General features: G+C 36.8%; 2 protein-coding genes across 9 annotated transcripts; both read right to left on the bottom strand.

The window, feature by feature from the left end:
- Positions 1–3,202: 3,202 nt before the first annotated feature.
- unkl (unk like zinc finger) lies at positions 3,203–12,516 on the bottom strand. 6 transcript variants are annotated; one of them, XM_067476440.1, is made up of 16 exons: positions 12,363–12,516; positions 11,482–11,707; positions 10,159–10,335; positions 9,388–9,521; positions 9,136–9,271; positions 8,927–9,044; positions 8,604–8,688; positions 8,322–8,485; positions 7,852–8,040; positions 7,195–7,245; positions 6,885–7,062; positions 6,699–6,788; positions 6,354–6,590; positions 5,824–6,011; positions 5,465–5,722; positions 3,203–5,289 (listed from the first exon to the last, which is right to left on the bottom strand). In XM_067476440.1, exons 2-16 carry the CDS (start codon positions 11,505–11,507, stop codon positions 5,134–5,136), a joined length of 2,187 nt encoding a protein of 728 aa, XP_067332541.1. In that variant the 5' UTR covers positions 11,508–11,707; positions 12,363–12,516; the 3' UTR covers positions 3,203–5,133. The 6 variants fall into 6 exon arrangements, with proteins under 6 accessions (XP_067332541.1, XP_067332535.1, XP_067332536.1 ...); XM_067476434.1 differs by having other exon boundaries at positions 11,498–11,707; XM_067476435.1 differs by having other exon boundaries at positions 8,331–8,485; positions 11,498–11,707.
- Positions 12,517–17,696: 5,180 nt separating this feature from the next.
- gper1 (G protein-coupled estrogen receptor 1) lies at positions 17,697–22,873 on the bottom strand. Of its 3 annotated transcripts, none has more exons than XM_067478437.1 (3): positions 22,501–22,873; positions 21,289–21,341; positions 17,697–20,746 (listed from the first exon to the last, which is right to left on the bottom strand). In XM_067478437.1, the coding sequence occupies exon 3, from the start codon at positions 20,341–20,343 to the stop codon at positions 19,240–19,242; it is 1,104 nt and encodes a 367-aa protein (XP_067334538.1). In that variant the 5' UTR covers positions 20,344–20,746; positions 21,289–21,341; positions 22,501–22,873; the 3' UTR covers positions 17,697–19,239. The 3 variants fall into 3 exon arrangements, with proteins under 3 accessions (XP_067334538.1, XP_067334541.1, XP_067334540.1); XM_067478440.1 differs by having other exon boundaries at positions 21,309–21,341; XM_067478439.1 differs by lacking the exon at positions 21,289–21,341.
- Between the last annotated feature and the right edge of the window lie 333 nt (positions 22,874–23,206).

Here is a 23,206-nt window from a genome sequence, read left to right as displayed (position 1 = left end):
AGAAACTTGAAAACTTGCATTTGTTTTATTTCTAATAAATTTTATTGAATAGCAGTTCACAACTAGATGCTACATCATAATGAATTAACTGCGCTCCATAATATCCAGTGACCTATTCATTGAATATCTAATTTAGAACAATACATTCAATATTTCAGGGCTTCAATGTTATAACAATAACATTTCTACTGAAATTTTCTAACTCATGGAACAACTGGTTCCACATTCAGATCATTTATTTTTGACATTTGTTGTACTAGTATTTTACTTAATTTCAACAGCTCCATACATCATACTCATATACATGTACAAGATTGCATAAATCTTCAGGCTCCATTTTTATAATATAATAACAAAAAGACAACACAACAACTAACAATAATGCAAAATAGTTTAAACTATCCAATGCAGAGCATAATGATACATCTATTACAGTTAATTTACAAGATTCCTCCTATTTGATGCTTTCCCTTGCAAACAATTACATTTTGATGCTAAATGACAAATTGAGACCAAGTATTCAATGGTAACGTATTGCTGTATATTTTTGTGAATGGTATGGCATATACAGACTAAAATTATATCAGTCAATTAGAACATTTGCTTCATCTTGCCAGATTGGTAAAGCAAATCTCACTGTATCAGCTTTTTTCTTTGTGGCTCAATTGGCCTGAATGCAATGGATCATTTAGCAGTCGCATTGTGGTCCACAAAAATCACTGTAAGGCACTGGAATTTTGATTGTAATTAAACATTTAACATTTGTCATCTGAGTAAGACCAAACATGTCATATTTTATTTATACCAATCAACATTATATAATTATGGAAAAGGCACAGTTGTACTTCAAAGAGTAATTGGTCCATCAGACAGATAATTTAACAAATCTGAAGAAATGTAAGCTGTGCTTACCAAGTATTTTTCTTGTTAGAAAACTTGAATTAGGGAAAGTAGACCACTAGACAGGCCAAGGACCAACAACAAATTACCACAATAACTCAGTTTTAATAATTTCTGTATCTGCCGTTGATGCTTGTCACAATCATCATCTGTCCCTTGTAATTTCACAAATATCAAAACCCAATTTGGATCATTTAAAAATTAGAAAAAAAAAAGAAAAAAAGAAAAAAGAAGCACCTCACACTCAATGTAGGCGAATTATAACATTATAACAGCATATGACTAACCATCTATTTTCAAAGTGATTGAGATTATGTAGTTAAGCAAAAATCAATAAACAAGATTCACTTCAAAACAGTACTGTAGTGAAGTTTATATGGCCACTTTAGAAGCACAAATGTCATTCACTTTTGACATTCCTTCACTGTTTAGACAACAATTAACTGACGTTAAAATCCTCGCTTAAGGTCAGCGTGTGCTAGCAAGTATTGCACAAATCTGCCATAAACGTCAATGTATACTTAACACAAAATCAATTGTACAAATACACATTTTGTAAGTATATGACCCATGCATTTTTGATCACTTCGGTATCAGCTCACTATAGCCAAGTTTAGACAGAAAAAGAAGCCATTAATTACTGTTAAACATGATCATCTATTTAAGGTACTAGGTGATTACTAAAACAAACTAACAAAAACCAAAACTATTTAGGTTTCTTAATGAAATTGAATGATGAAATGTAATACACAAAAACAACAGTACAGGTCTTTGGTAAAACTGCAAAAAACAAATGGGCTCAAGTCCATTTATGTTGTAAGGAAAAGCCATTGGCATAGTCCTGTTTTTATTCACCAGGAGCATACTGTACATGTCCCACTGAATTTAATATTAAAGCAAAAATTAACCCCAAAACAGAATTCTTGCCACTTGCAATGCTAAATTTTGTCTCACTGTCATAGACGCCATTTAGCTCTGGGAAAGACTTGGACCTGTTCGTAACTTTTAACAATAATCTGAATTATGTTAAAGGGGAAATTTTCCCTTTAGAATACATATTTGGACGGCTACTGTAACACCACTTTGGTTGATTTCAGATTTTTACACTAGACATCAATTATTTAGTTAGCTTCACAGGCAAAACAAAACAGACCAAAGGACCCTGTGAAATTAGCTGCACCTTACACTGCTATCCAGTGTACAGGGAAAATAAGTCTAACAGGAAACAACATTTACCTAGAAATTCAAATAAGGGACAATCTACAGCAGTACAGGTCTGTGACATCATTCTAAGAGATTTAATAAAGTACTGAAATTAAAATGGATTTACAATTGAATAATTAAATCAAATTTAGTCAAGTTGATGCAGAAGACAGATTATTTCATAGTTTCTGAAATCTGAGCCATGGATGCACAACGACATTCAAACATCTAGATGTATAACATGAAACTACATTAATACCTTTTTCAGTAGCAGCGAAGCTTGCAGAAGTTGTTAAGCTTTTACTACACTAAAAATAATTCAATACAAATATTCTGGCAGTGTGACACAGTGCGAACTTTTTTTTTCCTTTTTTGTAGCTGGTTAATATTTCGCATAACATGCAATACCAGAAGAGCTTAGCCTGCCTTTTATGCTGTAATATAATTATGAAAATGCTAAAATACCATAACCTTTGTTGATATTTTTCCTCTGAGTTGCTTAATTGTCATTTATGAGAATGTAAACAATGCATTTCCCCTATTTATAAGTAGCAAAAGGTGTACCTGGACATACATGATTTTCTATTGAATTTAAAGCAAGAATAGGAAACAAAAAAAAAAAAAAAAAAAAAAAAAAAAAAAAAAAACACAGTATAAGGTCAATTCCATTTGAGGAACCTAAGCACTAAACCTATGTAAAATCCAACTTACAAATTAACCACAGAATTCTTCATTTCACTGTAGAATTATTACAATAAAATTAATTAAAGTTACTGAACTGTTTAAAAAGCATTTTATATGTTGCTATACAAATGCATGTGTCCATGTTTGCATACTCCCAAATGTGAAATTGAAAAAACCTAATTTTGAAAACTGAAGCTGCACTGAAAGAGCACCACGACCAAGGAATGAGTGGGAGCATATCTAAAAGGGAGATGGGTGGTTCATTTCTAAGGTTGAAGTCAGGACACAGTCACCAATGATGTTCATTTCCCATTATCTTCCACAGAAATACTTAATGTGATGAATGGCCCAAAAACACTAGCATATGCGCATATTTTATTGTGTGTGTGTGTTTGTTTTTTTTTATATATATATATATATATATATATATATATATATATATATATATATATATATAGAGCGCAAAACTTTAACAAGACACATTTTGCAGAGAACTGTGCACAAGCTTCTACATTTTTGCTCTGACAATACGAATAACTTCAACTAATCAAGGCACTTTAGAGTTCGAGGCCGATATGTTCTAGACAAGGTCAAGAGGCTAGATTCCTACAAAAAATTACCATTTCAGGCTTTTAGCAAATACATGCTTCTCTAATGGCTAGGCTATATAAATCTCTACAAAGAAAACAGACTGCCTGAAAAACAGCCTTAACATGTAGCATGTGCCTTACTGATATTACAGCTGCTGGTTATGCCTAAAATGCATTTTAAATCTGCACTTATTTGATTTAAATTTTATAAATCTAACTATGAAAGTAGAAACTATTAAGTACTTTTCTATGAAATCTTAATACCTAGAACCATGCCATGATTTAACAATAAGAAACATGAAATATTCAAATTATGTTTCACAGTACACACAAAAGCTTCAAATATTAGCTTATATAAAAAAACAAAACAAAAACAAAAACAAAAGTATACCTATAAAGCAGCTTAATGCAAATTACTATATACCCTTTAATAAAGTCCCAGGTCAACAAAGTGCTTTAATAAGAAATCAGAATTCTTCAGAAAGTTGGTCAAATTAATGATGCTTGACTGATTATTAAAAGATTAAAATGTGAAGTTGCTTTACTTAAAGAGGAACACTGCACTCAGCATTTATACAGTTTTGTTTTCTTTGTTATTCTAATTTAATGCTGATCACTTATAAACACTGGCCTGGTTTTGTGTTTGTGTCTGTGTGTGGAAATTGTTTACAAATTAGCATAATACATTTCTATTACTGGACAATACTTAATACTCAAATATTGGTACGTTTTCATTTTTCATGTCAGTTTTTAGACACACATCAGATTCTATACAAGGCAAACACGCCATCCATTTCAGTGGGGCAATTTCCTAAATTAATAATTTGATTTAGAAACATTCCTCTTTATTTAAAGAAATATTACCTTTTGAGTTTTGCCCATTTTATGTTTTACGTAACCAAACTAGCTTAAAAATGACCTCAACATTTTAGCCAAGTTACGAAGGGGTTTTTGTTGTACTAGATTTGGCACTAGTTACTGCAATGAACCATCATCAATGGCTTTGTCATTAATTACACATATTTTTCTATGTCAGAATGACTGAAAAATATAATGTCAAAACAGCATGTGACAGACAAATGTATTTTTTAAAAACAATTTTATATTTATTTGGGGTTAAGACAAAATATTAATGTTATATTAGCTTTATACACATTTCGACACTTTACTCTGGAAGGTTTGGGTTGATCTGGACAGGTGAACGCCTAAGCGCTACTTCACAAAATGAAGTTCAATACTAAATATTACCCAATTACAAATAGAAACCCATGAGGGCAAAAATACAAACTTATTAATGCCTTCATTGCATTAAGCCTTTAAACTGTGTATTTTAATCACTAATTTTGTATTTACTATAAGAACAATAGCTCAGTTGTGGCAAGCAATGCATTATGTGCATAGCCAAACTTTGCAGTGTAAAATGATTGATGACATCTGGGCACAACATATATTTCCTAATAAGTGTATGAATCATGAGTGAAGTTTTTTATTTTAAGCACATGGCTATTCAGACAGAAAGCGATTGGGTTGACCAAGGTAACTTTAAAATAAAATGAGCAAAAACTATAATGATTGAATACCATGTACATTATCTGATTTATAATACTATTTGTTTAGTCAGTCAAACATCATTTTATTTTAAATTAATTCAATCACCGTTTGAAGCATACATTACTATTTAGAAAGTGTAATATATATATCTTAGTAGTTTTTTCAAAGGGCTAATTTTTTAAATAGTACCTTGAGTAAGTGTACATCACCACTTTACTATTTTTGTCCTACAGTAGGGGCATTCTGTTTTACTAGGTGCACAGTTCTCACATAGTACATAATGTTGGCAAGGCTGCAAAACAATACAACGATCATGCTTTTGGCAAACTATACATTTCTTTGACTGAAGCTGATATATTACCTGTTGGGGAAGAAAAGAATGTATATCAGCTACAACTTAGAAAAATACATTTCATGCAAACTTTTTAAATAAGCATGCTTGATGACAAACCGCAGATGCAGGTGATAGCCTGATAAATCATTTAAAACCTAGGATGCTACAAATGAAATGCTGTGTGAGATCTAGTCTTTCTTACCCCATTTATAAGGTCTAGATCATTACGCAGCTGACTCTGGATGGAGTGAAGCTTTGACAATGGAAGCTGGTCCAGCTCTCCATAGCTACGTAGAAGAGGTGTTCCAGGGGTGCGACAAAGCACATCAAAGTCCCCTTGGAGCCCTTTCAGCTTGCGCTCTGTTTCCTCCCATTTCTGTTCTGCCAGCTGTCGCTCTGCCTCAGCCGTTTTTGCTTGTTCCTTTGCTTCACGAGCATCTTTCTGGCAAGTTTCACAGGCCTGAAACAAAAAGTGTTATGATGCAAAAAAATAATAAAAAACTAATAAAAAATAGGTCTGATATGCTATAACATACTACAATAAGACTTTATAACACTGACTTGTTTGACCTGATGCCACGCATCCTCCCACTGTTTGATCTTCCTCTTGGCCTCATCCAGCTCTCTAAAAAGGCGGGTCAGATCAGCACTGCTGGCTGTGGATGTTAGGCTGCTGAAAACTGGAGAGGGACTTGGTGAAAAGCTGCCACTTACGAAGTCCCAAATGTTGCTAGCTCCTCCATTCAAACCTAGAATCAAAACCAAGAACAAACATGAAATTTAAGCCACGGGTCTCCACAGAATTGTCTGTAGTCTGATTATTAAAACTTATCATCTATTCTAAATTACTTATTTTAAAAGCAGTGTTTTGTTTTGTTTTCAATAAAGTGTTTTACATACCTCGCAGCTTTAAATAATGCTATGGACCTAGACTAAACATTGAAGTTAAGTTAAACAATCTGCTCAATACATAAAGATAAGTATATTCTTAAACAATAGTAGTATAGTACATGTCGAAGAATCCTATTGACAGACGCAACATTGTGCTTTCTAGTTCAGTTAGAACAAAGTGTCTGATGCTACCAGCTTACCTAGAGAGTTCTGGGAGGAGGAGGTGGGTGTTCCCAGGAGGCCATGCTCTTGCTTGGCCAACATATTTGAAGTTTGATTTTGCTGAGAAACCGCCCCAGCAAGCAGGGACTGCGATAACGACTGGGAGAGGGAGCTTAGTGGGGAGGTGGAGAGTGATGACGAAGAATTGAAAGAGGATGATCGTGCCAGGGAACCAGGAATGTTAACAGGAGCAGATCCACCTAGCACCCTTTTACCTGAGGATACAAAGACAATTACACTTTAATGCTTTTAAAATTAAAAGCACATTAGGAAAAGAACTTTTGTAATTAAATTATGTACTTTAGCAAAATAGATATCCTTACTTGTCAATCCTACACTGTTGTCTTGCTCCTCAAACTCCTTATCAAGAGATGCAACATTAATGTCGCTGAAGTTGAGATCCAGAGCGGATCCTAAGGGAAAACAAAAATCATCTGACTGCCCTTTGACAACTAAATACTGACTGATAATCGGCTTAAAACTTTACTGTTGTTTTAACATACACTTACCTATGACAGACTCCACTGTGTTGCTTCCTGGATAAAAAGGAGTGGCTTTTGCATTCATAGTTGATAAGGTGGTCGGTGAAGAACTGTCTGACCCAATACTAGAGGCCAAGCTCGATGTTATACTGGAGGTAAAGCTTGATGCCAAAGGGTTTACCGCAGAGAATACAGTATTTTGTGTCTAAAAGGAAGCCCCAGAAAGGAGATTAATTCTTTTCCTTAGGCGGTTGTCTAGATTTTGTAATTTACTACACTATAAACAAATTAATTACATCCAAATATTGCCATTGACCACAGCTATTTAAATACAAACCTGTTTTTCTTGGTCCATTAATTTTTGATCCAGCTGCCCCTTGTTCTTAATCTATAAAAAAAAAAAATTGAGAAACATCAGATTTCAGCGGGAAAAAACAAAATCAAAATTTTTCATTTGTAGACAGACTCCTTAACCTTGATTCACTCTCTGATGTACAGTAAATGTGATTTTGGAGAAGTGTTACCTTCTGCAGAATTACAGTAGTTATTTTTACTTTGATAACTCAAAGAAATGGTTTTTGATCACAGTACATCCTCAGTGATAAATATGGATATACTGCACTGTGAACTGGTGGCACTGCTCTTATTAAAACATCAAAAGCAGTGAAAACAAAGTAAGAAACCTTGGAATTAAAATATTGCAGGTTTAAAACATTTGCCTCCCAGATGCATATTTCAGGATCTATTTACTGTATAGTGTTACGGGTATCAAATCTCCACAATTTTAAATCCATTAAACAATTGAGTTAACACATGAAATTGCCTAAAACAAGGAATACACGTGGTACAAAGTGATACAATTATGAATGACATGGCAAACAATGAATGAGAAAAAACAAACTGACTTCAAAAGAATGATGATAAAATAATAATCAGGCCCTATACTGACTGTCTTTTGCATTCCTCCTGAAGCTAAAGAGAGCAGTCTGTGTACCTGATCCTCACGTTCAAAGCCCGGAGCTTTGGGATAGTTAGACGTCAGAGATGAGACACTGGATGTGGTGGACTCTGAACATAAACTACTATTAGTTAAGGATTTGGGCCTGCTGATGGATCCCACTGGGGATAACAAACTGTCACTTCCTGTGCTTGGCGTTACAGTTGAGCTATTAGAACATGAAACCTGAGAAAGAGAAGTGATAATGATCTTAATAAAAATGATGATAAAAAAAAAAAAAACTTCTCTGAATGGACTATGGTAATGGTTTCTAGACATGAAAATCTATCAGTTTTTTCTTTTGATATCTGATAAATCATATATTCTTTTTAAAACAAGGAGGTAATGAATAGTAAAAAAGGAAGATAGCAATGATGACAAAACAATGTATAAAAAAAAAAAACATCCTAAGTAAATTCATCTGACCAAATTCCTATAGAAGGACCAATTTAAAAGTGAAATTATACACTTCCTACTTGTCCATTGCTACTGGTTGCAGTAGTGGTGGAGTTTCCCCCACTGTTCCACTCATTGACTGGACACTCTGAATACTGCTGAGAGCCCAGCTGGGACTGTGAACTCGACTGTATTGCTGAGAGTAAGCTTGTGGTCTCTTCTGTAGAGGGAATTCCTGGAAAGACATTAAAGGATGAATCTCAAACTGCAAGTAGTTGGTTACACTCCAACCAACCTGTTGGCTTGGTTTGAGCGTGTAAAAGAGTATTTCATGTTCACAATTGACCACTTACTTTCTACATGTGCAAATGCACAAAACGGTCCTCTGGGACAGTATCCAGTTTGTCGCATATCATTGCATTTGGTAGATTTGTAGATCTTGGAGAGTGAAAAACAAATCACAAGCAATTGACATACACAGTGAAGATGCCTGACCTTGTTAAAAAAAAAAAAACTAACTGACTAAAGTGTTACATCAGTGAACTGACAATGTCAATAAAACTTAATTATTACAGAGCTCATTTGTCAAAACTTAAAGAGTACTAACACGTTTATTATAGCTATGGTGACCCCCCCCCCCCCAATGAATATTTTAGGGACAACTAAACTGACTCACTTCTGGGTGAAACTGCTGTTCAGTACGAGAGTGACAATACTGGCAACTGTCTCCACTGTCACACTTCGAGGGCTCGCCCCATTCATCCCCATGTTTCACATTTGGGCAAGGCGTCGACCTGTAGTGATTTTCACATGGTCAAAATTAAAAATACACAGCAATTACAGAACTTATTTATTTGTTTTTACTGATTCTGACAAACATCTTACCTATATTTGAACTTCCGAGGATTTCGCCTTCGATCTCGACTGTTGTGGTAATGGGGGCAAGCATAGCCTTGTCTGCATAGTCTTGGGGGTTTAGTACATTGATCTGTTTTATAATTGGCTAAAACAAAATTGGTGTCTGGAAAAAAAAGGCACAAACTATGGTCATTTTAATTTCACTGTATGAGAGATTTATTCATTTATGATGAATTGTGGTTTATTTGGCACAAAGAGCATTGCCACTGAACTGCTCACCTTGCCACCGTGGGTCTTCTGTCAGTGTTTTCTCAATCATTGCTTGGCTTGCTAATACACCAGGCTGCAAATCAGGAATACCTTCCCCAGATCCCAACTGTCCATTCTGAAGAGCTTCTTGTGCTTGGATTTCTCTGTCCACAATTGTGTGGAGAAAAAAAAACATAAGTTTAATTCTTTAATTCCCTATTCCTAAAGACATTAATATAAAGTCAACAATCTTCAACTTATTATTATGTAAAAAGAAAAAATTGGGTGAAGGTTGTTTGAAATTATTATTTTTAGTGTAACGGATGATTAGCTCACCAGTCTCTTTCAAATAACCAATCACAGACTAATGATTAAATGAACTACAACTTTCCATTACATGATATGATATATCAGTTATAGGGAGGAAATCAGGTATTGTAATGAGGATTGTCAATTTAACAATCTAAGTAAACATTTTGCACAGGAAACCCTTCGAGTAAAGTCTTGGCATCAGCTGGTATCAGCTACTCAGATTCTTTCAGCAGCGCAGAGCTGAATGGAACATGTTTATCTAGTATCAGGTGTTTACAATTTTCTAGAAATGCATCGCGCCGAGCCCTAAATATCAAGGTACAAAAACTATGAGACTGACAATCTATTAAACCAGTACAATTCTGTATTATATAGAATTCTGTTTACATTAGTATGTCTAAACAGGTTTATTTGTTTGTTTCATTGTGAGGCTTGTGGGTGAAATGTTTGGCAGGAAAAAGAGAGGCCACTATTTGCTTTGTATATCACCTGATATCATAGACTGGAGGTCGCAGATCATGTGGCCCATGAGCAAAAGCACAGTGAAGGCCATTCTTCACACAATGCCCTCTAGTATCTGTTTCATGGATACAAGTGCCAGTTTTGTAGTAGCGTAGATGGTACTTCCGCTCTGTGTCACCAGTGGTCCGGTGTAAATAAGGACAGCTAAGGCAGTAAGGATACAAAAAATAAAAATAAATAAATAAACTAATAATAATAATAATAATAATAATAATAATACATCACGTGATACCTAATAAACTGAATACAAATCATTTAGCATATCACTGAAAATAATCCACAGAAGGGCAGCCTTAAAGTTAATTTTGTCCAATTTAACACGATATGGTGCTAATATTATAATCCTAATTGAAACTCAAAATGTTATTTTAAATTGCAAAAGTAAGATGTCAATGCAGGTAGTGTATTTGATATGATGTAATTTGTAAAGGCATGAAACAAGCCATTGCAACATTTATCAGATAGTTGTAAATCTTGTAATAAAAGCACTAATTTTAGCAATACAATGTGATCAAATAAAGTCAATTAATGTCAATGTGGTCAAACAAACGGAACAGACACGGTTCTATGAGGAACTGACATGCTTGGGAATGTTAAAACTTGAGATGAAAATGTTTGTGCATCAAATCACATGCTACCAATAGCTCAAATTAACCGTATCACCAATAAATATATGACACTGTCATGTAGCCTGTTTCAAAGACAAAGCGGTGCACTCCCATCACCTTAACGATGGGTTCAATTAGAACTGTCCAAGTTGCCACCTACTCTACATAGAGAGAGTAATGTGGTTCAACAGCACACTTCAGATAGAGGAAGTAAGTAATGCAGACTGCTCAACAAACAACTATCAATCAAATCCCATTTCCTCAAATTCCAACATAACATCTGTTCTTCGGAGTGTACTCTTCGCACAAAGCATACGCAACACTTTTGCACATTATCTTTAGAAGACACATTTTGGAAACACATGTTCAGCCGTTTCTTTGTAAAAACCTTCTTTGTCCGTGTTATGCACCACAAAAAAAGCGCTACAGTTTGTTTCAGTCACTGTCAAATCCTCTCTTCCTAATGAACATGTCACTGCCCAATGTTATTTAGAGACAGCTAAAAGAAAACAGCAACGCTTATTTGCTACGTGTGTCATATCAAGTGCATTCAATGTTGTATCGGTGCTGGTTTGTTACAAGCTCCGATCTGTTCAGAAAGCTCCCAGCCTTGTCAGCAAAACATGTGTTTTCAGCTGCATCATAACACTGACACTGTCGTGAAGCTGGAGGGTGTGCTTACGGAATTTGGGACTTACTCATCTCCATCTGGGCAAATGCCTGTGGTCTCGTCGTATTTGGTGCAGTATACGTCGGGGCTGTAGTTAAACGTTCCGTCTCTTCTTCTTATGGGTCGTCTTCGCCGCTGGTTGAGAAAATGCCAGTTAAAGCACGTAAAGGGTCTGTGCTGCGTACACTTGTGCTGGAGGAACAACGGGCACTGCTCTGTCCTGAACTCCTTCAAGTATCTGAAACAACGAGGAAAAATAAAAATGCACCAACAGGAGCTGAGTTTTAATGTGATGTTTGACCAAGAGATGCGTCGAAGGCAACTAAAAACTTGAGAGACTGCGCGGTGCCGTGTTGTGCTGCTAGTGGTGTAGGCTACTCTATTATCGTGGGTCGCTAACGTTAGCTCGAGATACACAAAGAAAGCCACGCACGTATTCTGACGTAAGACTATTTAATCGTGTCAAACGTACGTCTAGAAATGTGCGTAGTAAGAGGGAACTCAAAATAAGGCCGAGCTATTTACAAGCAGACTGGTTAGCGAGTTCCTGGCTAGTCGTTTAGCAGACCAAACTGACGGTTTAATGTTCAACGAATTATTCCAAACAATTCACCAACTCTGCAAAACGACTGTAAACTATTTCGTGGCCGAATGGATACAAAATATAGAGATTTAAGATGTCCGTCTTCCCCACATTGGGGCCGCTGTCGCTAGCGTACAGTCGCTGTTGGCTATGTAACGTTAGGTAGTCACAAAGCCAGGAAAAGCACCATGTTTCAACGCACACACAGCAGTTGAGGAATGCAAGAAATGCAAAGGCGCACGGGTGCATGTGCAAGTAAAATTTTCGTCAACGAGCAATTTTGTAATCTTTCTGCAGCAGCTTTACTTACGTATAGTGGGTAGGTTTCTCGGTTTGAGGAGACGCATTGGCCGCCGTTTTCGAAACCGACGGCATTTTCAGTAAAAACAATGAATTGCGCATGCGCTCGGATCTGTTGCTCGCGTGCATGCACGTCCGCCTGCACACTAGTGCACTGCAAACAGTGCTCGGTTTGGGGGGGAAGGGGGGGCTGCAAAAGTGAAACGATGACACACCTCTGGGACTGTTTACGTGTGATGTAGCCTATTCCCTGGCAGTCTGGGTATATAAATCGTAAATATATATTTAAAATCAATTTCTACATGCAGTGAACTGCTTATATATTACAATAAATCCTACATTTATTGAAATTGTTTATTGAAATGCCAATTTTTTACGTTAGAACGTCTGCTGTTTTTATCTTCCAATATTATTGTTCAAAGGTTTGCCGTCTTGTTCACAGGGCCAAGAATATAATGCTCATGAAGAAATGGTTTTGGCCTAAAATGAATATTAAAATATATTTTCAAAGCAGGCCCATTTCTGACAGTTTTCATATTCTCATATTCTCATTTATAAAAGCAATTCTGTCTCTGACTTCAAATCTCTGTTCAGTAATGTAGCAGTCGCAAGCAGAGGGCAAATTTCAGTAAAAACTAAACTAGACCACGGCTTAAACAAGAAGTGAAATGTGTTTTACTTGTTACATTCACTTAATAGATACAGTGAACTGTATATGTGTGTTCATTACCAATACAAATGTCATCAGCTCTTTTTTTATTGTGGGCAAGTTGCTTTATTTGGGTCATTATTGGCTGACATGTGGCCATGCTGTGGCTCGGATTTGGCAAACAAGCTTCAAGAATTAAGATTCACATCTCTTTATTTATTCCATAGGGAAATTGTGTTGCCTTGCTACAGCTGCTATCCATGTAAAAAGTAGAAAAGAATGGAAAGAACTTCCACCGGACCAAGATAATAAACAAGTACAAGTGCAAACTACTGATCAATAAGTGAGAAAAATGCCAGCTAGAGGAGTAAACATAAATGAAATAAAAACAATACAAATTGTCCATTTGGACCAGTCAGTCCCCCTCCTTCTCACGGCAAGGGGATGAGTTGAACAGTTTAATGGCCACTGGGAGAAAGGATCTCCTGTGGCACTTGACTGTGATCAGTCTTTGGCCGAATGTGCTCCTCTGTGCAGCACACAGTGGAGCGGGTGAGAGGGAAGTTTGGACAATATTCTCCTCTCAGCCACAACACGCAGTAGTTATTAGTTATTATTATTATTATTATATACTAATTATTATTAGTTTGTCCAGTCTGTTACTGTCTGCCACCTTCATACTGCTGCCCCAGCAAACCACAGTATAGAAGATGGCACTGGCTACCACAGAATCATGAAACATCCACAGCATGGTGCTGCAGATGCTGATGGACCTTAGTCTCCTTAGGAATTCCATCCTGCTCTGTGTTTTCCTGTATATTGATGCTGCATTAACTGACCAGTCCAATTCATTGTCCAGGTGGACACCCAGGTATTTGGACCTCGAAACTACTTCCACCCCCTCTCCCCGTATGGAAAGAGGAATGGCAAGAGTCCTGCACCTTCTTAAGTTCACCACCCATTCCTTTGATCTACTAATGTTGAGCTGGAGATGACTGTGCTCACACCAGTTAACAAATTGTCCAGAACTGATCGATACTCCGTGATATCTCCATCCTGGATACATCTAACAACCAAAGAGTCATCAGAAAACATCTGAAGGTGCCAGGACTCTGAGTTGTACCTGAAGTCAGAGTGAAATACAGGGTGAAGAGAAAGGGAGATAGAACTGTCCCACGTTACAGTGTAAGACAAAGAGTTCTGCAGATGGACATATTGGGGTCGGTCAGTGAGGTAGTCCAAAATCCAGGAAACCATAGGGGTATCAACGAGCACGCTCTTTAATTTCTCCCCCAGCAGGACAGGCTGGATTGTGTTAAAAACACTGGAGAAGAAGAACATAATCCTTAGAGACTCCCCAGGCTTGTCCAGGTGGGTGTAGATGCGGTGTGGCAGGTGGAACACCCGCCACCCCCAGCTGAGGCTGATTAGCAAACTGGAAAGGGTCAAGAAATGGTTTGACCAAGGGCAGGAGGAAGTCCAGGACCAGTCTCTCCAGCACTTGGTAGTTTATAGCCACAGGTCTGTAGTCACTGGGGACACTGGGACACATTCAGTACTGTCACCAGGCATGATGTTTTCCGTCCCACAGGCACGCTCTCCAGCTGCAGGCTCTGGTTGAAGATGTGCTGAATGATGCCACATAGCTGTGGAGCTCAGGCTTTCAGTACCCTAGGGCTGGCTCCATCAGGACCTGCAGCCTTTGTGGGGCAAAGCCTGCATAGCTCTTTCCTCACCTGATGGTCATTGATGCAAAGGCAGGAGTGGTGTTCGAGTCCTGCAGGGGCAAGACGTAAGCACCTGTGTTGAAGCTCCTTGGGGGCTGGATAAGAGGCACATCAGATCTATTGAAAAAGGTGTTAAAATCATTAGCTCTATCCACACTCCCCTTTGTGCTCTGGCTGGCCTCATTATTATGCCTATTTTATTTATTTTTTATCCTTTCGGATAATTTAATGCCAGATGCCCTTCCTGACACAACCCTCCCCAATTTCTACCAGGGTAGACCTGGACTGCGCAGCTGGGGATGGGAATGTGCTGTTGGGGTTTCAGTGTCTTACCCAGAGATTTTTTATACATTAATAAGTCTCTATTATGCCTTATTATACATTATATTAGCAATACACAGGGTGATGGGGTTTGCCTCATTATTACTAAAGCATGTCAGGTTCCTGTCAATCCATTTTCATTCTTTCTGTATCTGGAGCCTGTTCTGTTCACCTCTTTTTGCACTGGTAGGGATTTTAATTTACAAATGTAATTATATGTCTAATCCATTATTCAGCGGCCGAGGTCCAATGCCTGCAGTGTCTAGTAATTATGCATATACCCTGATATAGCTTGTTGTAATTACTTTGACATACCCCACCCCAACTCAGCTTAACTTTCTGGTGAAAACATGATCATCTTTCATTGTTTTCTGCATATTTTAAGGTGTTTAAGTGCAGATTGACACATATATCATAAATCAGACTACACACTTTTTTTTTCAAGAGTTAGATGGCATCTGCTCTCTTATCATGAAAGTTATCATTATCACATTCATATTTTATATTTCCATTGCAGGATTTGATTCTTGTTTACCTAATAAAGTGTTCACTTTATGTTTTTAGCATTTGATGTCTTTTTGTATAACTGCAGGGAAAAAAGGAACAATGGAGTAAATGTACCCACATTTCTGCAGAACTACTGTGTATTTAATGATTTACCAGCAACATTTCCATTTATTTTAGCCACTGAAACCTCCACAGTTTGTCCCTAGATTTAGTCGTGTGACCACTGTGCCTCTTAAAGTGCTAATTCTAAATTTTCCTCACAAGCTCTTTGCATCATCCACATGAAGTATTGTGGATACAAACAAGAGGAAAAGTCACACCCTTTTCCTTCTGTGACGTCAGTCTCAACAAACCTTTACCCTTAGTCAGTAGTCTCAGCTGTACACACAGACCACTGTCAAGCTCTTCTCACAGCGTCTCAGATTGTGTACTTGTGTTTGTTACCTAGTTAGGGCCAACAAAAGACCTATTTGAGGGTTAGTTATGATTGGGTTAGGGGAAAGGTCAAGGTTAGGAATGTGGTAGGAAAAATAAAAAAATACAAATCTGTGTGTGTGTGTGTGTGTGTGTGTCTCTATTCTATTGTCCACAGGGTTGCTTGTTTATATCAATGAACTTGACAGCCCTCATTGCATTATTACTCGCCTGTCTTTCTGTCTTTGTACCTTTTGTGGCTTTGGTAGGACCAGCTTGTGTTTACAGAAGATTCTAGTCTTCACTCAATGAAATTCACAAAATACAAACATACTTATATACTTGACAAGTTTAAGCTACAGTTAAACCTGCCTTTTTCAGGGTTAATGGTTTAAAAGGTAAAACTGTGAGAAGTAGAACATGCTGGATGTTTTTTTTTTAATGGGATGTGACATAAAATGTGCAATGGAAACATCATGCAAAAGAATATTTAGTAACATGTACCGCGAGTTTAACATTTTTGCAGCCCTCTAATAAACAATCACTCAAACAATCCTCAGCGCTCTTTTCCCAGGCTGCGGGGACTATTACAGCTGGAATAACATTTCTTGGTTTGGACTCCTGGTTTTCCCAGCCACTGCATTATCTCTGGCTGCCTGATACAGAAAGACAAAATGAGCCCACCACAGACTGGCAGAACTAAAGAACAATCCTTATTCCAGGTCTAATCAAGTGCACTGTACTCAGTTAGACCATAATAAAAAATACACTTTTCTATTTTAAACCACATATAAAATAAAGCTCTAAAAATATTTAAATATTGCAACATTACAGAGAACTTTTAAGTTGTAATAACAGATAAAGAAAGAGGCAGAGGTGTTAAATTGCAAGTACTTGGACTTTGGTCCACTACAAGTATAAGTACCTCTTTTACTTTAAATTTAAAGTATTAAGTACGTGCCTTAAGATTAGCATACAATCGAACAGGATTTTAGTATTGGAGTGAATGTAGTTACTTACCACCTCTATGCAGAGGCTGTAAAAGTTTTGGCAGGTTCCCTGGAAGCTAAATTATAAAACATTCCATTGGGAAACAAAAAAAAAAAAAAAATAGTCTTGCACCAATGTGCCTTACATAAATTGTGATATGTTAATGAGCATCTTGGTCTGTGATAACATTTTAACCTAATTGCACTTAATGATTTACTCAAAGAGAGTGTGATCTTAGATCTTATTTGATATTAGTGTTAATTTTAGTATTAATTGATATCATTATTGAATAGGATATAAAAATACGATAAAATTGAATTGATGATAGCTGGAGAGAAAAGACAACAGCAGCTTAAATATGTTTTAAATTAAAATATGAATGTCAAAGGCCCATTACTTTTATCTGATGTTGGTCATTGCTTTTTATCGGTGTAATTTATTTTTAGACATGTAAGAACAAAAGAAGCTTCATATTGTCATCACTGAAAGATGTGTTTACCCAGTTCTATCCCCTCCTGGCAAAACAACACCTGCCTCTTTGCTCTGCCCTAGTGCTAACAGGAACTGACAAGTGGTGTAATAACCATCTCTAATTCCTACATTGACTACAATATATGTGAGAGATTAAGCACTAAAAATGGTATGTTCTCAACTACTTGCTTGAGTGTGACCAAAACATTCAGTGTGACAAGTATAAAAAAAGCACACAGCTTAATAATGTATTTATTAAGCCTGTAACACATGTACAGAATGTAGGTTTTATTGTTTCACTTCAACTGTTTCACTTTTAAGTTTTAAAAAAAGATTGTCATTAGAATCAACAACTTCCAATTAATGCTCCAAGAAAATGTCACATTTTCTTCATTACTAAAATTCAAATAATGACTGTGTACCAGTACATATGATATTTCCTTTTAACAGAAGGAAATAATTTTTTACTGAAAAGCACTTAGACACTGCTACTGTGTTGTCTTAAATGGGGCAGTGAAAAGCCAGTTAATGCAATATCTGACATCCTCAATTTTGTTCCCTAACCGCGATGCCCTCAACGCAAGGCTGCCGTGGCACTCCCACCCCCAAAAATCATATTGGCTGGTTCGATCCTGCTACTCTCAGATCATGTGGTGCATGTTTCTTATTATTACAAATATATAACTTTTAGCACAAGCAGAAAAGATCAAATTTAAGGGGAAATTATTATCAATAATAATTCATTGTTTAATTTGAAGGTGTATTCATTTTTTCTCATACAGCAATTTTCAATTAGTAGCAACCTCTGCCCATCTGTTGATTACTTTTTGTTTATGACTACTTTTTTTATGGTTGTAACAGTAGTATTTCATATCAGAATACAACTAGTACAAGTTCCACATTTGGCATCTATTACAATAAATATGTAATACCAAATGTCTCTAAAGCAGTATTGTAAATTTGAGATTCACATATTCTTTTTTGCACATGTGAACCCCTTTTTTTAATGTGTGCTCCGCCACATCCCTGTCTTTAAAAATTCTAGACCGGCCCCTGTATGACCTGAATTTTTGTTGGTTCATATTATGTTTTCTGATGGACCAATAACAGTGGTTCTTTTGTCATTGTTTCATTAGGGTAGGTGATGTGACTTTCTGAGTAATGATCATCTTTAGTTTTTAAATTGTCTAAGTACATGTAGTTACATGCACACCTGAAAGGACCCCACACGTGAAGTTGAATGTTTATACTGATCAGATTTCTTGTGACACAGTGTTCGTTCTATTTCCTCATGTTGTCAGAAACACCCAGAAATGTTCTGGAAACTTTAAATTATAGCTAATAAAATGTAAAACCTTTCATTATTACCTTTTGTACACAAAAGCTGTTCTTTTCTTAGACTCATCTGTTCATTCATAGTGTATTCTGACATTTTGCTTCTCACTTTATTTATTGTTTATTGTATTCAAATGTTTGCAGAAATGAAACACCAAATACACCTAAAGAAAATCCAAAACGCAGATAAACATAAAATTGCTTTAAGTGCTGTATGTGCAGTGCTATCTACTTAAAAAATACACACATCCAGTCATTTTCATCCTTCATACAATATGGATTCTTGGTCCTTTTTTTCTTTTCTGTTTGTTCAGAAAGTGAGCTGGTTAACCGAGACACTGGTACAACTATGAGGCAAAGCTGAGTAAGAGTTGATGAAAGCTGAGGTAATATTTCACACTGGGTGATATATCACTTTGATATGAAGCATGTTTTAGACTCAGTTTTGTTACAATTGTCTCTCTTCATGGTTGTCACACCTCTGACACTTCACTCCTGACAGGGATGTGTAAATCAAGACTGTGGTGGCAAAAACGGTTGATGACGGACCAACTGGCCTTCTGTTTGATGAAAAGACGCAGCTTGTCCTGGAAGGTTTCTCCTAGGAAGCTGTAGATGATGGGATTGAGGCAACTGTTGGAGAAAGCTGCCAAGTTGACAACATGGCCTGTCAGTGGGTAGTCATGCCATAGGGTCATAGCAGTTCGCTGCAATGGGTCAGCCGTACCCTGCAACAGCTGGATGCTTATGAAGACATTCTCTGGCAGCCAGCAAATGAAAAAGACGAGAACCACCACCACGATCATGCGCAAGGCCTTCTGCCGTCGTGGCCACAACCCACGGTGCTTCTGGGCCCTCATGAGAACACGACCAATCAGAGAGTAGCATAGACCAATGATAGAGAAGGGAACCAAAAAGCCAATGGTTACTTCCAGCCACTGAATCTCAAAGACGTTAGCAAAGCAGAAGTGAACCTCTCCCCTGTGTTGGGTCTGCACAATAGTGAAGGGGAGAAGGGTGGCCAGGATAGAGGCCATCCAGATGAGGCCACAGCTGAGCTTGGCATGCTGCATAGTCCTCAATGAGCTGCTGCTCATGGAGCTAGCCAAAGCTATGTACCGGTCGAAGCTCATCCAGGTGAGAAAGAAGATGCTGCTGTACATATTGATCTGCAGGAAAAGGGACATAAAGGTGCAGAGGACAGCGTAGTCATAGTATTTCTCATTCAGATTGAAGACCTCAATGAGTGAATCTGCCACCAGGATGAGGTCAGCTATAGCCAGGTTAACAAAGTAAAGGTCAGGGATGGTCATCTTCTCTCTGTGGTTTAGGTTCACCACCAAGATCAAGATATTACCAATAAATCCAATAGGGAAGAGGAGGATGGTGTACATGCAAGATAGGAAGAGACCTATAACGTAAGATTGGTATTTGTCTGGCTTCTCAATCAAATCTGTTGTGTTGTACTTATATGAGGTGTTCAGTTGTTCCGTGTTGTTGACATATATCCAGACCAAAGATGTTTTCTGCACTTCCATGCTGACTGTGCTTGGACTTGTATGAATCATTGGCCACATGTAAGTCACCTGTAGCTGCTACATTATTAGACTGTGGTAGTTCCCAGTTATGTCTCTTTGAATGGTAAATCATCTATGCTTAGTTGCCATGCTGACAGAAATCAGTTGAGTAAAGCAAAACATTTATGCCTTGTTTGACCCCATGTTGACATCAAAGTTCATCTACCAACAGATTCCAGACACAAAACAGAACACCACCTCGTGCCGTAAAAATCGACGTGGGCCTTTGTAACCTGATGACTCACATCTTCCACACTGTTTAACTGTCGAACTGAGATTAAAGGGTGGCTTTCTTTCTCCTCTTTTGAGTCATCTGATTCGAGTGCTGCTTTGTCTCTCCAAGTCCATGTGCATCTTTATTCAGTGAGACATGGCCAGAGGTTCTTTTGCTGTGACACCTGAGCTGTGGAGAGGAGAGAGAAAAAAAAAATCTGAACATGAAAGACAATTAGGCACAGAGACAAAAAAAGCAATCTTATTGTGTGCATTCAAAGTAGAACACAAAATCAATACTTGTTAGACTTATTACAAATGATTTGAACATGAAGTATGAAAATGACATTTGTTCACAAAGGTGGGTTTTTAAGGGGTCTTAAATGCCAGACAACTAAATAAGGACATTAACATTCAAGTTTACGACTTAAACAGATGCATTGAAATCCTGCTTAAAAATCTCCAACCAGTCTGAGCTCACTCGAACCAGTTTGCACATGCTCCATGACTATTAATTGGTGACAAAACAAAGTTTGCTTTTAACATTTAACAAACTCCTGTGTTTTGATGGCTCCAGTCAAACACATTACGCTCAATTTCCAATGCATATAAAACATAAAATCTACGTTTTAATTTTTACTGTAAGCTTTTACATTACAAATTATCTCCAAAAATGCTAACCGATGGGAATTTGGTTGCACTTGCTGGAAGTTTTTAAAGTCAGGGATTTACCTTCATGGAGTTATTAATACCTTGAGGACTGATCCCTGGAGAGTTGTTAACACCTAAAGGGTTGACAATTAAGTTGTTAATGACCTGGATAGCTGACAATCTGATACACTGTCAATGATACACTGTCATACACTCCAAGCTGGTAGGGTTTTATTATTTTATTATATACACACTAAGACTATAAACATGTTCTAAGCATGTACATTGTACAATTATTATTTTTGATAACTTGAGGAAACTATAAAGTATAATACATTCAAATACGTCAACTAAAACGTAACAAAAAAATAAAAAATAAATAAAGTCTACAAAAAAACAAAAACCATAAGACATTAAACAAAACAAACTATGAAATTATTATTAATAATAATAATAACAATATTATAATTATTATTAATAATAAAATGATCCGCCCATTTTCTTCTTCTTCTTCTTCTTCTTCTTCTTCTTCTTCTTCTTCTTATTATTATTATTATTATTATTATTAATAATAATAATAATAATAATAATAATGATAATCATACAATAAATAAGTGCATAATAAAGCCTGATATGCACTTATTTATTGAAGAGTAAATTATAAAACAATTAACAGCAATGACCTTAACTCATCCATCTAAGTCATGACACATTTTTAGTTTATTCATATTTAAGCCATAGCTATTATCTAAAATGGCAAATGGCCTGCAGTAATATAGCACATTTCTACCTTATTACTACCCAAAGCACTTTTTTAGTATTGTTTCTCTGTCACATTTTATAATTACTTTTATTAAATAATGTTTTCAAAAATTAGCATGAATCCTATTTTCAGTAATACCATCAGTGTATATTCAAATACAATTAAACACAGTTTACTTTGTTTTGAGCATGATTTGATCTGCCCATTTTCTACTAAAACCAGTAAGGCCTAGGATTATGTAAAAGTGTTCTCTGAGAAACTACTATAAATCAGACCAGACATGAAGCGGCACAAGATAAAAAGCTGGTATATGACATAATATACAACTCATTATGTAACTGGATTCACAAGCGGTGAGGGAACACTAAATCTACACGGACATGGAACAAGAACCATATTAGCTGTAAATTAATAACTACATGCAGTATAGTTAGAGTCACCTAAAAATCCACAGTTCTGTTCTTGTTTTTAAGCTGCTACTTCACATTTACAAAGAACACAATCCATAATAACGAAAAAACAGCACTTACTTTTTAAAATTTAGGATTTGTTGCTCCTCTATGCTTGTCCAGTACAAGTGTCAGAGAGCCAGAGGTTTCTAAATTCCCTGTTCTGGCTTCTCATGTGTACCACCTGCTGTTTGGCCCAGCCCTATCTACAGAGGAGAGGAGAGCAGAGGAGATGAGAGGAGAGGAGAGGAGAGAAGAAGAAGAGAGGAGAGAAGGAGAGGAGAGAAGGAGAGGAGAGGAGAATGGGAGAGGATGATCTGCCACCCATGGTGTGTCACCATGCTTCATCAAGTTCTCTTTTCCTTTTTACGCAGTTTGCAATTCCAGGTACCAGCTGAGGATTTAAAAAGATCCAGGGACGAAACTGGCTGAGTACTGATTTTAACACAAAGGAAAGTTTGGACAGCAAATAAGTAGAATGTGAAGTTTGCCTCAACCTGGTTGTGTTGTTATGGAAACCACTTTTATTTTGTACAGTATTTGTTCACCTGGGTTGTCGGTCTTTTAGGCTTAAGGGCAGTGTAAACACTGGTTGTAACCTTCATTAGCTTTTCCATGTTTGCAAAATAGTTTGTCTTCTGATCTATATTCATTATTGATTCACACACAAAACCCTCCTTATTTAATGTTCTCAATACTACAGTTGCATACAGATAAGGCTTAAAACTCTGAGCCTTCACTTCTAATAGGGTGGAAACAGAACAGACTCTTTGCTCCTGGGTAACAT

The sequence above is a fragment of the Channa argus genome, chromosome 15 (genome assembly GCF_033026475.1).
Source record: "Channa argus isolate prfri chromosome 15, Channa argus male v1.0, whole genome shotgun sequence".
Lineage (NCBI taxonomy): Eukaryota > Metazoa > Chordata > Actinopteri > Anabantiformes > Channidae > Channa > Channa argus.
This window is presented reverse-complemented; position numbering and strand designations above follow the sequence as displayed.